The sequence below is a fragment of the Medicago sativa genome, chromosome 2, assembly GCF_051527215.1.
Source record: "Medicago sativa cultivar Bolivia chromosome 2, Bolivia_mono, whole genome shotgun sequence".
Taxonomy (NCBI): domain Eukaryota; kingdom Viridiplantae; phylum Streptophyta; class Magnoliopsida; order Fabales; family Fabaceae; genus Medicago; species Medicago sativa.
The window spans coordinates 28024347-28040902 of NC_140750.1; the positions used below are offsets into that span (position 1 = coordinate 28024347).

At 32.6% G+C, this 16556-nt stretch overlaps 2 protein-coding genes across 2 annotated transcripts; one reads left to right on the plus strand and one right to left on the minus strand.

Moving 5' to 3' along the window:
• The first annotated feature begins 209 nt into the window (after positions 1-209).
• Positions 210-9043, plus strand: LOC146945975 (protein Brevis radix-like 4). Its single transcript, XM_085744230.1, has 5 exons — positions 210-354; positions 505-1122; positions 6490-6625; positions 7390-7793; positions 8594-9043. Exons 2-5 carry the CDS (start codon positions 686-688, stop codon positions 8670-8672), a joined length of 1056 nt encoding a protein of 351 aa, XP_085600356.1. The 5' UTR covers positions 210-354; positions 505-685; the 3' UTR covers positions 8673-9043.
• A 5004-nt stretch (positions 9044-14047) lies between these two features.
• On the minus strand, positions 14048-16157 carry LOC146945976 (UPF0481 protein At3g47200-like). The gene has a single exon (XM_085744231.1). It carries the CDS (start codon positions 16063-16065, stop codon positions 14575-14577), a length of 1491 nt encoding a protein of 496 aa, XP_085600357.1. The 5' UTR covers positions 16066-16157; the 3' UTR covers positions 14048-14574.
• Between the last annotated feature and the right edge of the window lie 399 nt (positions 16158-16556).

Genomic DNA, 16556 nt, shown 5'->3' on the forward strand with positions numbered 1-16556 from the left:
CCATAAAAAAAAAAAACATAAAGAAGTCATATTTTAGATTATATAATTCAAAAACTCCAAAAAAAAAACATTTTCAAAAATTAGTAGGCCGTGTGAAAATACAATTGGATGGAAAATAAATTGCCTTGAAGTTTTTTTTTTTTAAGGAAAAATTTCTTTGAAGTTGACATCATCCAAAGTGTATAAGACACAAAAGTGAGAAAACACACATTCATATTCCACATAATCCATTCCTCTCCTCTTCCACTAAAACTCTTCTCTTACCCACCATAAACAAAATAATAAAAACTCAATCAAACCCACACTTCCTTCCATTGTTCTCTCTTCCTCCCCCACTCCAATGTCAAGCACATGGTACTTCTCTTTTCTTTTCAATTCAATTCAACATCTTTCTCTTTTTTCATTTTAATATTTTTATTACTTTATTTTCATAAACTACGTACTATATGTTCCTCATTTTACTAATTAATTTCTTTCTCTTTTTCTTTTTTCTGATATTTTCAGAGAATCTCTGAATTTCCTAACCGAAGTCACTCACTGCTACGCATGCCGCCTACAAATACCTGTCCCTCGATTTTCACATTTTCTTAACCACACCCTCCACATTATTACTATATCCACCTCCATTTTTTGTCGTTTCATTTCTCACACAAACACGATCTGAATTCCAAAAGAACCAAAAAACATGCTTACATGCATAGCACGTCCAAAGAAACTCGAAGAAGATTCAGAATCAAACAACAATGCAAAGAGCGTAAAATCTTTAACATGTCAGATAAAAGACATGGCATTGAAAGCTTCAGGTGTATACAAAAGCTGTAATCCGTGTACTCCTGCGACCCGCCTCCGAAACGGTGGCTCCGAGTCAGAAGTTTCTGACTCGGAGAAGTTTCGGAGGACGAGGACGTGGGGGAAGGAGATGGAAGCTAGGTTGAAGGGGATATCAAGTGGAGAAGGGACACCGAGTTCGTCTTCGTCGTTTGGTGGAGGAAGTGGGAGGAGAGTGGTGGTGCTTGAGGAGGAGGAGGGGAAGGAGTGGGTGGCACAAGTGGAGCCTGGTGTTTTGATTACTTTTGTGTCTCTTCCAAGAGGTGGTAACGATCTCAAGCGGATACGGTTCAGGTACGTCGGTTTCTGGTAAAACAATTCTTAATCAAACTATACTTATTTTACGCGCATTACTAAGATCCTTTCCTCAAAGAATCCAAAGGTTAACACGTAAAAATTTACTGTGTCATGTTATTTTATTTTTTATATTTTATATATAATTTAGTATTCGGTCCAAATATCGACTAGGTCAGAGATTAATCTCATCGTCAACTGATAGCAGGTGTATTGGTTTGTGATGTCCTTTTGAGATTGGCTGGTGTTGTTAGAGGTCAATGAATGATATGGACCCTCTTCTTTGATTGAATATGGCTAGTGGTCTAGTGATGATGATAGTGAGTAATGGTGTGTCTTTTCTTTTTCTATGTCGGAGGGTTATTATCACATTTCACACTGTTAAAGTCACTACTCTCTAGTTTCTAGTCTTCTTTATCTACTTTTCCTTTTCTCTTCTTTTACAGTTCATACATATTTTAATTTAACTAGTATACTTGATTAAAGAATATGAATAGGTATAGTTGAGTTTGATCCCTATCTTAAAGCCAGTAATTGCTTAATTTTACGTGAAATTCATCATTCATTTTGAGGTGATGCTTGATTTTGATGAAGCACAAATTATAGTTTTTGTAAAATTACCGTGTCTTTCTGATTGGTTTCTTTAGTTTACTGCAATCATAAAATTATTTACCAAATAAAATGTTTACCAAAAAGTTGAAAAGCAATTGTGGAATTGAGTTAAGAATTTAGGATACTTCTTTTTTCTGAAAGAATGTGGATATCTTTTTTGACCAAAAAGAACTTCGGATATTTATTTCCATGCATGATTATTGATTTCATTTATTTCTTTTATTTTTTTCCCAATTCTGAAATATTTTTTTGATTGTTTTTTGACCAAGAAATAGTTTTCCGTTAGAAGATAAAATTCACTTAAATTGAGTTTATTTATATAGTCAAAACAAAAGTTTCGGATATTTGTTTCCATGCATGCTTATAGATTTCATTGAATTATTTTCTCTTCCCTAATTCTGAAATATTTTTTATTGTTTTTGACCAAGAAATAGGATTCTATTTGTAGATGGAAAAAATAAATCGATTATAAGTGAGTTTATTTATATAATAAAAACAAAATTTTTGGATATTTGTTTCCATGCATAACTATTTATTTCATTTTTTACTTTTCTTTTTTCCAATTTTGAAACAGCTTTTTTGATATTGTTTTTGACCATGAAATAGTTTTTTTCTTACAATTGGGATAAAAACATTTGTAGTGAGTTTATTTATATAGTAACAAATTTTTTTCTATAAATTTTTATCAGATAATAATTAGGATATTCTATTAAATTAATGGTGCATGAACTATGCTGTGATCATAAATTCATTGCTCTTATTTTTAAAAAAAAAAAATATTATTTCTCTTATTTTATAAATACATTATATACTTTAATACATTTATATTTAATATTTAGAAAAATAATACAATTTACCAAACAAAAGGATATAACTAACAACAAAGTATCCCTCCAAAGAAAACTAGATGTAGATTAAATGAAATTATCTAAAAATAATTAAAATTATTTAAATAAAAATGTATAACACTATAAAAAAAATTAAAAATGAAATTATAAGAAAAAAATCCAAAATAGACGTGGATTAAATTTAACATCTCCATATCACGTGGTTTGTTTATTTGTTTTCAAGGAAAAACGTGACTTAAATAACTAGTGCAATGCTAGGTTTATTTGTCTTTTATGCAAGTTTGAATTTGGTGAGTAATGATCCTTCAACAAACAATTGAGGCTTTTTATTTCTCAAAGCAACCTAAATTTAGAAAACAAAATCTCACTTCTTTTTTTCACATCATATATTTTATCTTGTCTCTCACAAAGTCACAATCTCACTTATCTCTCTTTCCCATTTGAACTAATTTCTAAAGAGTAAAAAATGAGTATGAAAATAAAAATTTCTCATCTAAATGTTAGAATTTTAGGCCAAACACATTTTTGGTCAAATTTGTACTTGGATTTGGGAAGGATTTGAGGTTTACCAATACCTGATTACTTAGTGCAATTATGCTCATTCATTTCTTCTTATTGTTGAAGCATCCTAAGTCCAATTTTCTAGTAGCATGAGTGATAGGACAAATGTGTTTGTTTACTACCTTTTCACATTTTCTTGTAAAAGTTTTTTTTGGGCAAAAAACACCATAATGTAAATATATCAGTGAGAAAAGGCGTTGTAAATGTTAATGGATGATGACAAAAATATAAATAAATAATATATTAAAGAAAAGGAGTGAATCGTGAAATGCATATATAGGGGGAATTAGTCACTTTAGTCCCTGAATCGGAAGGGATTCGTCATTTTAGTCCCTGAATGCAGATAAATTGCAAAATAGTCCCTGAATGTAGACTTTGTTAGTCAATTTAGTCCCTGAATGCAAACTTCGTTAGTCAATTTAGTCCCTGAATGTAGACTCCGTTAGTCACTTTAGTCCTTGAAATTGACCATGCAGGGACTGTTTTGCAATTTCTCTTCATTCAGGGACTAAAGTGACGAATCCTCTCCCATTCAGGGACTAAAGTGACTAATTCCCCGCATATATAGTTATGTTTGGTATCACACTGAGGTCTAAGATCATAGTGAATCGTTGTGATTCAGATATATTAATCATGATATCAAATATAAGCATAAAATAAGATTTAATCCTATAAACCATCATAATATTTTACATTGTTGTTAATCAATTATAATGGTTAGATTAGTAAAAACGACCAACTTTAATTATAACTAAATTTTAAATCATATATTATTGATTGTGATTTATCACGGTGTAAATTTGTTTGTATTTGTATATAGTTTGAATCCTTTTATGCATATGCTCTATAAAATAAGAGTATATGCATAAATATTTCTAAAATTTACACACACTTTTTCTCTACATGTATACATCTATGTTTCTTCTCAATCTTTTCTTCTTCTTTTTATACTATATTATTCATTACATGTCTCATTATTTTCTCTCTTTCTTTCTATTAGTTTCCTATATTTCTCTCATAATTTGTAGGTTGAACAAGAACCACCATTTCATACTAAAACCAGCTTTCTCGCTTCTTAGCCCAAACCATACAAATCCCAAAAGGGTTTTGTGGGGCCCATCTCCTCTTCACCTTTGTTTGAAGTTTCACCACGCCTTTGCTAAAAGCAATCCCAAAAGAGTTCCTAAAGAAAAATTTATTCTGGCTCCAAAGTAATTGTGGGGCCAAGGTTTACTGTGTTAGGAACCTTTAAATTGGGTCATGTCGTTTGGTCGGGGAAGCTCATTTGTTCTTTTCTCATATCTCTTCATGCCGGATTATGTGACTTTGTCATCCTATATTAACAGTTTTTGTCTTTTATTATTATGCAATTTGATGGGGTGTGCTCTCCTCTCATAATCTTCCACTCCTAAACTATATACAAGACAAAATGTGAACCTAGGTGGGTAATAGGGACCTAACAAAGTGGTAAATAGATAATTTCTTTCAACAAAAAAAAAGTGGTAAATAGATAACATAGGCTTTTATACTAAAGTTGAAATTTAGTCTAAAATATCTCTCCCACTTATTGGTCATTAAATTATATAAGAATATAATAAGTTGTGACTGTTAGTTAAAGCAACACTCATTTTTATTTTACAACAACCGTTTTTAAAAGGATTCAAACTCCCTACTTTGAAGTTACAAAATTGTTTTTATCATTGAGTTAGCACCCCAAATATATATGGCAAGTAACAAAGATATTACAATACATTAAAGTATGTCTTGATCCTACCATCTTAGGTTCATGTGATTCTTTCTCTTTTCAATTTCTTTTTGTTTATTTTTTAAATGCACATGTTAAAGTACATATTATTGGACCTATTTTAGGATTTTTTTTATTTTTTTTTTTAGTTTAGTACCATTGGAATCATTAAGTCATTAATAGATATTTTTATTTAAAAATGATAAATAAAGGACATGTATACATGGGACCCATTTAAAGATCATGTTAGTTTACTATCGTCGTGGATGCTCTAATGCGCTTCAGAGACTTTATTATTTTTATTAATTTTAGATACTAAATATATATAATGACTAGTGCTATTTGAGGACTGAATTTAGCCAATTTGGATATAGCACTCAACACCAATTATTTGATGCCATGTCACCTTTTTATATATATTATTAATTTTCAAATAAATTTTATTTTTGAGTTGATTTTATTTCATGGGCATTGATACCCAACTTCTTTTTTTGGGTATTAAAGAACCCTTCCTAAATTTATGATATATAAGTTTTTTCTTTGACTAAATGTTTTATAAGTTATGGTATGGTTACTCTCACCTAAGTTTCATATTTCTGTCTTCATATTATGTTATCTTATCGTAAGATAAAAGCACGCATGGCATTTGTGTATATTGGCCCTACATGATGACTTGTGGTGCAATCCCTACCATTATGTTGCTGGTGGGTGGGTCAATCTACATGAGTGATTCTGTTTGTCTTTTTTTCCTCCTGAATTTCAGATCACAAATTTAATAAATAGTGTGGTCTTAGGCTATTAGTAACAAATTTTAGATATAGTGTGGTCTTAGGCTAGTACTATACTATTAAAACGACTAAAACATCTAAATCATTGCGTTGTTTGGTGGGTAATTGACATCAAAAGTTTGGACCCACTTGCTTTTGAATGTCTAGACAACTTCATTGTATGGTCAATGCAACAATTTCATTTTCACAAAGCATGATCGGTTTTACTAATTATTATTCTTTATTCATCTTAGAATTCTTTGTCAAAAAGCATCTAGACTCGTATAATTGACATCATTGTCATACACCACTAAAAACTGCAAATTCAACTTAAAAATTTTGGTGACAAAAATAACACAATCATATGATATAATGGCTAATTGGCCACCAATCATAATTATTAGAATATTTCAAGGTTAGAGGCCCGCGATTCACGACTTTAAATTGTGGTTGCAGTCACAACTGCGGTTACACGGCAAACCTTTATATATTGCATCAAAATGTGTACAAATACGGCTAATGTAGCTGCAATTGCGAATACAATGCCATTGAGAAAAACTCGAAAATCTTTATAGTGTGACCGCAATTACAATCGTTGACTTGATTAGAACTATGCTTCATACACTGATGATACACATAGTAAAAAAGCTCAGTTGTCTTCATAACATTGAAAAATTATTGCTTCAATTGAATGCAACATCATAAAACAAAACTCAAAGATGATAGGAACAATGTAATTGTCAATTTTTTTCTTCTTATGGGATAACTAATTTTCATTACTTTTTTATATGATGATGATTTCGTAACTTAATTATTGTTTACATTTGATGTATAGTCGCGATATATTTAACAAATGGCAAGCTCAAAGATGGTGGGCAGAGAACTATGATAAGGTTATGGAACTTTACAATGTTCAAAGGCTTAACCGCCAAGCCTTCCCGCTTCCAACTCCAGCAAGATCTGAAGACGAGGTAAATTCTCACTCTGGTAATTTGGTATGCAGATGCATAGGTACGGTGGAAATAGTACAAAGTAGAAATCCTCACTTTGATCAAGGCCTATGGATAATTTTTCCATGTCAAAAGAATATATTTAACAATGACAATATACTTTTACATATTCAAAGTCATTTTATTTTATAAAGTAGGATGTTTCTATGAGTACCATTTTGATAAATGGTCTATTATATACTAGCACTTGAAAATCACTTGAAGTATCAATGATGATGACTAATGTCGCGCATTTGAAGAAAAAGTTCACTATCTTCCTTGTTTTTGTTAGTGAGACAGTGACCCGTTGCCAATTCGACAAAAAAAAAAAAAGGAAAACAAATATGAGTTGAGGTACTCATATTCGTTATTTCTTCGAATTGGTATCACTCAAGTTGATGTTGGAATTTTAGGTGATTTTCAAGTACTGGTCCACTATGAACCACCGATCAGAGTGATTCATGATAGAATTTGGTTAAATATGATTTATTTTTTTTAAATTCGTTATTTTGTAATTTATGCCGTGTTGCTCCCATGTCTATTCAGATTCATGTTTTCGATTTTTAGAGGACTGAAAAACCAGATTTTAGTCATTGAAATCGACAAAACATTTTTGAAATCATATATTAGTCACATATTGGTCTGTGAGAGACATTTTGAGTTTAATTTATAAGTTATAGATATAACTTATAAAAATAAGTTGTTTTACTATTTTTGATTTGTACATTTGTGTGAATTGAAAGCAGAGTTCAAAGCGTGAATCAATAGCAGACAGCCCAGTGACACCACCACTGACCAAGGAACAACTATCACGCAATTTATTCCGACCAACAGGAATGGGAATGGGGTACTCGTCCTCAGATTCCTATGATCAACACTCAATGCAGTCCAAACATTATCAGTATGACTTAAGTGGCATGAACTCGACCCCAAAGGTTTCAACAATCAGTGCTGCTAAGACAGATATATCATCAGTAGCTGCTTCTATAAGAAGTAGCTCTTCTAGAGAAGCTGATCGCTCTGGTGATTTATCGATGAGCAATGCTAGTGATCCGGATAGTGAATGGGTTGAGGAAGATGAACCTGGTGTTTACATTACCATCAGGTCTATGCCAGGCGGCAAAAGGGAGATCAGAAGAGTCAGGTTCAGGTATGCTATGTACCAATGCTGTGGTTAAACTCTTTTTCGCAATTAAATCTCTACGTTAAAAAATTTAAAAAAAAAAAAAAAAAAAAAACTAATTTGCATTGTCTGCATTCATTCATGTTAACACGCAGTTAATAAATTTGAATTTTTGAAATGAATGCAAGGGTCTGAAAAGAATTTTTGAAGATGTGACCAAATTGAACCTTAGTCGGGCTTTGTATTTTAGACCTGTATTGCAAAGTGAAAATATGATTCGTCAAAAGATTAGACTACTGATTTCGTGTGATTGTGTCAATGCATAGTTATCCCGAAGCGAATTCAGATCCCAAATTGTTCACCAAAATTACTATTAGATATTTAGATTAGCCAACCTTGCTTGAGATAGTTAATGTCATTTCACGGATCATAAGTGTTTTAATTATGTGCAGACCATGATTGTTTGACAAGGTCGAACGCATGACTAATTTAGAGTTCAGTCGAGGTATAAGTAAAATCAGGTCAATGACTAGTTTAGCTAGGAGCGAAACTTGGATATTACCCGAGTGATTTAACTTTAGCTGAAACTTATTAACTACGTGACTTGAAAACAACCACTTAGTTGTTGCTACATCAAGTTGGCAACAATGTAAAACAATTGAATGTGGAAACAAGTAATTTACATCTCATCCTGCTTTTGCCAAAGTTACCGCGTGTGCGTGTATTCTGTTTTGTTAGTAACCGTTGGTCATTCTGCTGCTTCGTTTCATAAGCTTGTTCTAAATCTATGAAATTGATTTGTTAATGTTTATTTATCTATGTTACAGTCGAGAAAAATTTGGGGAGATGCATGCTAGACTATGGTGGGAAGAGAATCGCGCCAGAGTACACGCACAATACTTGTGAGATTATTTATCAAAGGATTTGCTGCTAATGGCTTACAAAATGGAGGTGGTGTTATTAATTTTGTTTAATTCACAGTTCGCGACGTGATTAGATACCAAATGGTGCTACTTGCACCTCTATCTTTTTGAACTTCATATCATCTTCATGCGCGCGGTTACTACTAGTTATTATCTTCAATGTGGGAAGTAAATTTATTTAGTTTCTGTTAGTTAGAGATACCAGTGAATCAGTGAAGCAATTATTTTCTTGAAACTTATGAGTAATGGTTGTAAATTATATATATAGCTGTTGACATTGGATACAGAAAATGAGTCATGTTACTCATTACTTTTTTGTTCTCTAAGGATCCAACTTGCAACTCCTATTCTCAGGTATCTGCTATATTGCAGAAATAAATTGAACTTGCATGTGTCTATGAAGAACAGATACAGAAAAATTATCTTACTTTACAACTTTTTTTATCTTTATCTTTTTCTTTACAATTTTCATTCTCTTCCATGCCTTTCTTCACAACTTTCTTTATCTTTATCAATATTCAAGTCAACTTTTGTTAACCAATGTAAAATGTCCATAATTTTTTATGAAACTCAAGTCTCCTACATACATTGCAGTAAAAAGTAAGATAAATGTCTCCTATTTACTTTTGGTAAAACAAAAGTCTCCTATTTATATTATTATAATTATAATAAGGAGAATGTTAATGAGTGCCTTGAGGATTACTAATGAATTCCTTAACCAATACCCTTAGAGTGTGTTTGGATGGGGTAATTGAGAAATTTTGAAGAATTTAAAATTCTAGGGAATTCAAATGATTCAATTCAATTGCTTTCATTCTTAAATGTTATTATTTGGATGAAGTAATAAAAAAAAAACATTGTCATATTTTTGGGCAACTTTTATAATTTTTAATTTTTTTGGGCCAAATTTGAAAAATGAAATTAGGGGTCAATTTGAAATTTTCAAAATTTTGAGGAGTCAAATTATAATTTTTTGGAAAATTTGAGGGGTCAATTTGCAATTTTTATAAATTTATTGGGGTCAAATTGAAAAATTTTGGGAAATTTGAGGACCAATTTATCTTTAATAATTCTCAGAGAGAAGAGTAAAAATAATTAAGGTTTTTTGTCAAAAAAAAAAAAGTTGAGGAAGGAATATATACAACCAGATTTAGGATAAGTTCACTCTCCCATTACGGGAGTATTACTTGCTCACCCTAATAGGCGCCCTTATATATTGCTACTTGCAATTAGGGATTAAGAAAAGTACTTGTGACCAAAACTCCAATTTAATTATTTAATTATTTCTTTTTTTATGAGTAGTGGGTCCCACTTAGTAGGGATTTCACCCAACAAATTACTCCCTCCATTTCACAATGAGTGTCGTTTAAGGTTTTGTACCACATATTAAGAAATGGAATGAAATAATCATTAGACAACACTTCTACTAAACTGCCCTTACTTCATAAGAAAAATCAAACTTAAAGTTGCATAGAAAATCGTGTGAGAGAAAAGTTGGAGTTTGAGGGTAAAGTTGGAAATAAAAAATTAAAGTTGTATCGGAAATGTAAAGTGACATTCATTTTGAAACAATTTTTTTTGTTGCTAAAATGCCACTCATTTTGAAACAGATGGAGTAATTTGTAAAGTCTGTGACCATCTGTTTGATCCTCTGGTCTAGGATTTGGATTGGATGTTCATGTTCTGCTTATCTGAGCTATTATCTAGTGGAATTTAGGGTGTGCCCATTGTATGGTCAATCTCCTGCTTACGAGTCCTCGATTAGACTCGGGTCTAACTTGAAGTGGACCTTGGCCCCGTTTGAAACAATTACCCCCAAGATGTAGGTAGAGGAAGTCAGAATGTAGCTTTATAGAAGGTTTCATGAGTTTAGTACTTTAAGTGGGGACTTCTTTGGGCTTACCAACTTTAGATTCGTTGGCTTTGTTATCTTCATCTAGATTGGTCTTTCATGTTCACGGTTTCTTGGGTCAATGGGACTTATTATCCTTTCTGGAAAATACTGTTTCCAAAATTTTGTAGGTGAAACTAAGTAATTTCTCCTGGACTTTTTCGGTTCTTTCATCTCACAAGACTTATGGACCGATGTCAGTGAAACCGCTCTTCCTCCAGGTAATGACCCATTGTGAAGAGTTTTGTTGACTCTCATAAACTTTACCTGTCAATCTCTAGATGTCCATCCTGAAGGGCCAACTTCCCCTTCTCGCGGGATCGAGGGTCACTCAAGAATGGTGTCGTCCCCCCTAAGATAGATAGTTGATAGTTGTGGAGTTACTTTACTTTGTTTCCTTCTATGCAGACATTTTATGCTAGCCTAAAAATTGTGCGTTTCCCTGGCCTCAGGATTTGACCTTTATCAAGTCTACCATTAGGGGAATCTTGCATAGGGACACCCATACTTTGATGTAGATCTCATGAGCTCTTTCCCTTTCTGGCTATAAATGCCTCTTTTGGAGTCTATCAAGTATGTATGGGGTTGAAAGTCTTGTAATTATAGATGTGACGTTTCAATGACCCTTTTAACATGTGCCATCATATCTTTGTTATGTCATCACATTGGGTTGTGCCATTGTATTATCCCATCAAGGGGTAATGATGGCTTTGGTGATGATGTGCATCGCTCCAATGCTCTCGTTTGACGAAAGGGTTTTACTGGTTTTATCCGTTGGATGGTGCTCTTTCACCTTTAACCAGTTGTTAGCTTGTAAATTCAACATGCTCATTTAATGCGGTCAACATTAGTTGACTTTTATCTTTGCAGGAATCGAAATCTTTCCCTTCAAACTTGCAGGAATCGAACAACCTTTATTTTTAATGCAATGCAATTTATCTTTTCTTTAAGTTTCTGCACTTTTAACTTTTAGCCTTTATTTTGCATTTACCGCGTTTCCTTTTTCCTTTTAAAACCTTTTTCTGTCGAAAGACGTCATACGGTCTCGTCTTGTTCATAAGGCAACCTATGAATTTGATGAACGTAACTCTATTTTCTTAAAATCAAATGTATAACATGTCCTAGGATTTCTAGTTTGATCCTGCTTATAATAATCAAAACCAACCCTTATTGTTTACCAAAAACACCGGTAAACACCAACAGATCTTTTTGAAATTTGGATGGATTCCCTTATTTATTTAAAGGGTGTTCCCTTTCTTGCATCACATTCCCAACTTTAATTAACTTTTTTCTTTATATCGGTCCTTCAAGTTCTATTCGTGACTTTCTTCTTCCCATGAGACTTGAGAGAGTTATTTTCGAAAGACTATTTTACGAGGGAGTTTTCTCAAATGAGATAGCTATTCGGGAGTTATCTTAGAAGACTAAATTTCACATTTGTTATTTTTTTTTAACCCAACAGCATTTCATACGGTATAAATATTAATTTTTTTTAGGAACGGTTTAAATATTAATGCATCTTGAGAATTATAACAAGTACTCCATTCGACACATTTTGCTCTTGACGTCTTATATTTTATTTTATGGGTAACAAATGGTAAGAAGTTATTGAAAAAAAATTAATATTCAACATTTTGAATAATAAATTATATTGATACAATTTCTAATATATAATTCTATTGGTCGATTCTTAACACGTGCCCTAATAAATTGATACACAAGGTAGCATTTCACTTGTTATATTGGAAAATTGAAAAGATGCATCTGTCCAAATAATGTCGTAATTAATATTTGAAGAGATGCACCAATTCGTGAATGTCCTATTTCTGGTGAAAGGTATTATTGTTCAATAACTTCTTGGTGAACAAGACTTAAAGCAAATGAATACTACTACAGATTGGAAGTCATTGTTGTCTTCTAAAATCATTGATATCTATGCCCTTGGCAGCTGGAAGGAGATAAGACATGATAATACGTCTACTTGGTTGACGTAATGGCTTGACGTAATCAATTCAAAGTTATTCAAATACGTGTTTCTGGAAGGTGGTAGGTAGTTCTTGGAAAGGAAGGGGCAAAGCAACAAGGAAAAATATGAGAAAGCAAGGACGTTGAAGCTATACTGATGAAAAATAAATTCAAGCAAGGACGTTGTAATAGCTGAAAAAGAAGAGCTAGGAGAGAGTGTCTTTGGCTGAGGTGCAAAAGTGAAAATTGATGGTGTTTAAAGTTCCCGCGAACATAACTCGGTTGACAGAGAAATGCATTGTTATATGCAGGGGTTAAAGTTCGAACTCCGGACACCACACTTATTCTCATTGAAAAAAGTAAATTCTAACCACTAGACTATTTGACAAAAAAAAAAAAAATACTCCATCCGTTTCAAAATGAGTGTCGCTTTAGCCTAAAAAATTTGTTTCAAAATGAGTGTCGCTTTCAGTTTCCAATGCAATAATAACTTTTTCTTTTCAATTGTATCCTCCAATTAATACTCTGCACACTACTTCCAAAGTATTACTTTTAAAACTAACCAATAGTTAATAAAGATAATTTGATAAAATAACCATTCTCTTTCTTTTAATCATTGTATTTCTTAATATGTGTGTAAACACCTAAAACGACACTCATTTTGAAACGGAGGGAGTATTAATGTGTTAATCTCAAAATTTATGGCCGTGCACAAACACATCCTCACATTAATGGAGTAGGATTTACTGATGTAGTGAAACAAACACAGTTTCACACAGTTTTCAATAATAGTCATTGAATCTTATTGGATGATACTACTACCTCTGTTCCTTTTTAATTGTCACTTTTTGACATTTTACACAAACCAAGACAATCAATAATTGTTTCTTCTTTTGATGCAATAAGTTATACTTTTACTATAATGACCTTATTAATTTAACATCTCATTTCATATATTTCTCTCTCCGCAATAAATAACAAAGGATAATATTGGTAAAACAACATTTAATGATGCATTGAACTTTGAAAGTGACAGTTAAATAGAAACAAAAAAAATTCTCCAAAAAAGACACTTAAAAAGAAACGGAGGGAGTATTATATTTTTGTCGAGCCAATCCAATGGTTGAAATAGCAACTAATGTGGCTCAGTGGTCGTGTGAAAACTCATAAAGGTGTTTAACAAACGACATCATTAAATCCCATGTTTTGTGGAATAAAGCATGCTTGCGCTTCTATACAACCAATGACATTCATTCGCAATGCCTTTGGGATAATTTGGTTCGCTTGATGTGGCATTATTCTTAATTTATATGTCCTCGTGAGCTTAACTCAGTTGGTAGATACAATGCATAATATATGCAAGGTCTAGGGTTCAAACCCCGACCACCAAAAAAAAATTCTTAATTTATATCTTCACTTTTCAACTTTACAAATAAATTCTTGAATCCAAAAACCATGAAGGAGGTACTTTATTTTCCGAAGCAAGCAGTGGCTGATCTTAGTTGACAAAAACAAAATTGATATTTATTTATTCAAATTGATAAAGTACATCAAATACAACACATATTCAACATCATTAAAAACGTAAATGAGAATATGCAAACAAACTCATAACATCTAAGTTAACAACATATAACGACAAAATGCTTACAAATAATATGATAAAATCAAAGTGATCGGAATACTCATGTCTACAGATCTATAATGTTGACGCCCAAATCATTGATTAAATTTGTAATTGACTAAATTCGGTTTTTCAATAGGAACCAAAAGAACACCGAAACAAGATAGAAAATCATACAACGCAGCAAAAGACGACGATCAAGACAACATCGCCCTTCGACAATGAAATGACGAGGAAAAAAAAACTAGATCTATGTAAAAATTACTAATTTAGACTAAAATAGGAAGATAAAGATGGAAATGGGTGATTCTGTGTCAAAAATCTATCCAAAACCTCTCTCAATGAAGAAAATGGAAGAGAAAACTAAGACCGGCTTGTTGGAAAGAGAGTGAAAAAGATGGAATTTTATGAAGCACTCCTAGTGGAGACATCATGATCCTTACCTACATGATGGAATTCTGGAGAGTGAGGAGGGTCATCAAATGGAAGAATGAACAACCCTCTGAACACTGAACTGAACTTGGCTTCCTTCATTGTACTGAACGCATTCCTAATCCCACAAATTGTTTGTATGAATGTAAAGTAAAGAGCCAAAAATGCACCTAATGTTGAAAGTCCCACAGCCCAGCTAGTCAAATAGTTATGCACAATTGAAGCTCTCAATCTTGCACGCCAACAACTCAAATGATCATTTGCATCATTCACAACTTTGTATAAATATGACTCATTCATATCAGGAACTATATCTTTAGTTATGTTGTTGATTAATTCTTCCACATGTTCATCACTCCCTAAAGAATGATGAATAATTCCTTTATAATGAAGAACAGAAACATCGTTAGTCGAGTTTATGAGTCCGTTTAAGAAAAACATGTAAGTTGTCATGTCTGGGTTGCATCTCTTGTGACATTTCTCGAATGCAACGATGTTACGAAACACGGTTCCTCTATGATCACCAATGTACAAAGGAGGAATAGTTAGTTGCTTTATCATAACTCCCCATTTTTTTCCAAAGCTTATATCCAACAATTCTCTATTCTCACAAGCTTTAATTTTCACACCCCCTTCTTTAAGTTCCGTTATTGAATGAATCATCTCGCTTTGACGTCCTCTCAGCTCTTCGCCAATGAGTTTTGGTCTTATGTTGTATCTAAGAAGATCAAGAACATGTTCAACTTTGTACTTGTAAGATGTTTGACATTTAGGGGTTTTTCTCGACTCGGGTGTAAGCAAACGGTAGAAGAATTTGAAGGCAAGAGTGTTGAAACTCATTTGTGGTTTAGGACTATTGGTCATGTTATTGGTTAATTCAAACAATTTTGTTAGAACAAACATTGGAAGTTGGTTTTCGAGCATTATCAACTCGCGACGAATGGTTGGTAACATCCATCTACTGAGAGAAGGAACTTGTTTGAATTTGTTGTCTGATAAATCCCTCAAGAATTGAATGATGAAAGAACCATCAACTAACATCATCTTTAGAAACTCATCACTGCTTAATTTGATTTCACCCATGTAACATCTTCTAGCATTGATTTCTTCTTTCTCAAGAAACTTCCAAGCCTCTTCTAATTTGGCTCCATTTGCACTTTTTGGATCGAAGAGACGCTGAAAGAACTTGTTTTTGAGAATTTCCATTTCTTGTAAGTGTTGTGATCCATAATGGTAAGGACCTATTGAGATATTGTTGGGTATGTAGGCTTTTGGTTCTACACGTAACATGTTTGGTGGGACCCTGTATATGCATACTTTCTCATTATTTTCTTCAGGGTTTCCAACTTTTGCATCTTTCTCAATAAGATTCTTCCAATAGCTTGAACTTGGTTTGGTAGTGCCATGAAATTTTCTTTTGCTGAGTTTCTGAAAAGTCAAACTAATGAGCTTATTGTAACTCATAGTTGGGAAATTTGAGAGTAAGAGAGAGGCAACAAGTTCTCTTGTCCTCTTAAGAGTACCGCATTCATCTCTTTTTAATTTGCAACAGGTCAATATTTAATATTCTAAGTCAACTTTTTTTTTTTTTTAGTAAAAGTCTGTGAACATGTGTGTGAACGGTGGAAATGTGGAAGCACTTAATGCCATTACTCACCAACCATAAAAGCACAACTTTTGAAATAAGATGAGTATTATAACAATGTCTCTAAGGTTTTGACAATAACAATATATAAAAAGATCTTGTTAACTAGTGCCCTAAGAGTGTTGATTAAGGAATCCATTAATAAAAAAATTGTCTTGAAAATATAAGTTTTTACTTGTTTTTTGAGTAAAAGTCTGTGAACATGTGTGAACGGTGGAAATGTGTAAAAACAAACTTTTGTGAAATTGTCATGCATCATAGTAGTATCTGGGTGTTTTTAGTTCTCAGATTTGGTTCTTTTACTGTCAAA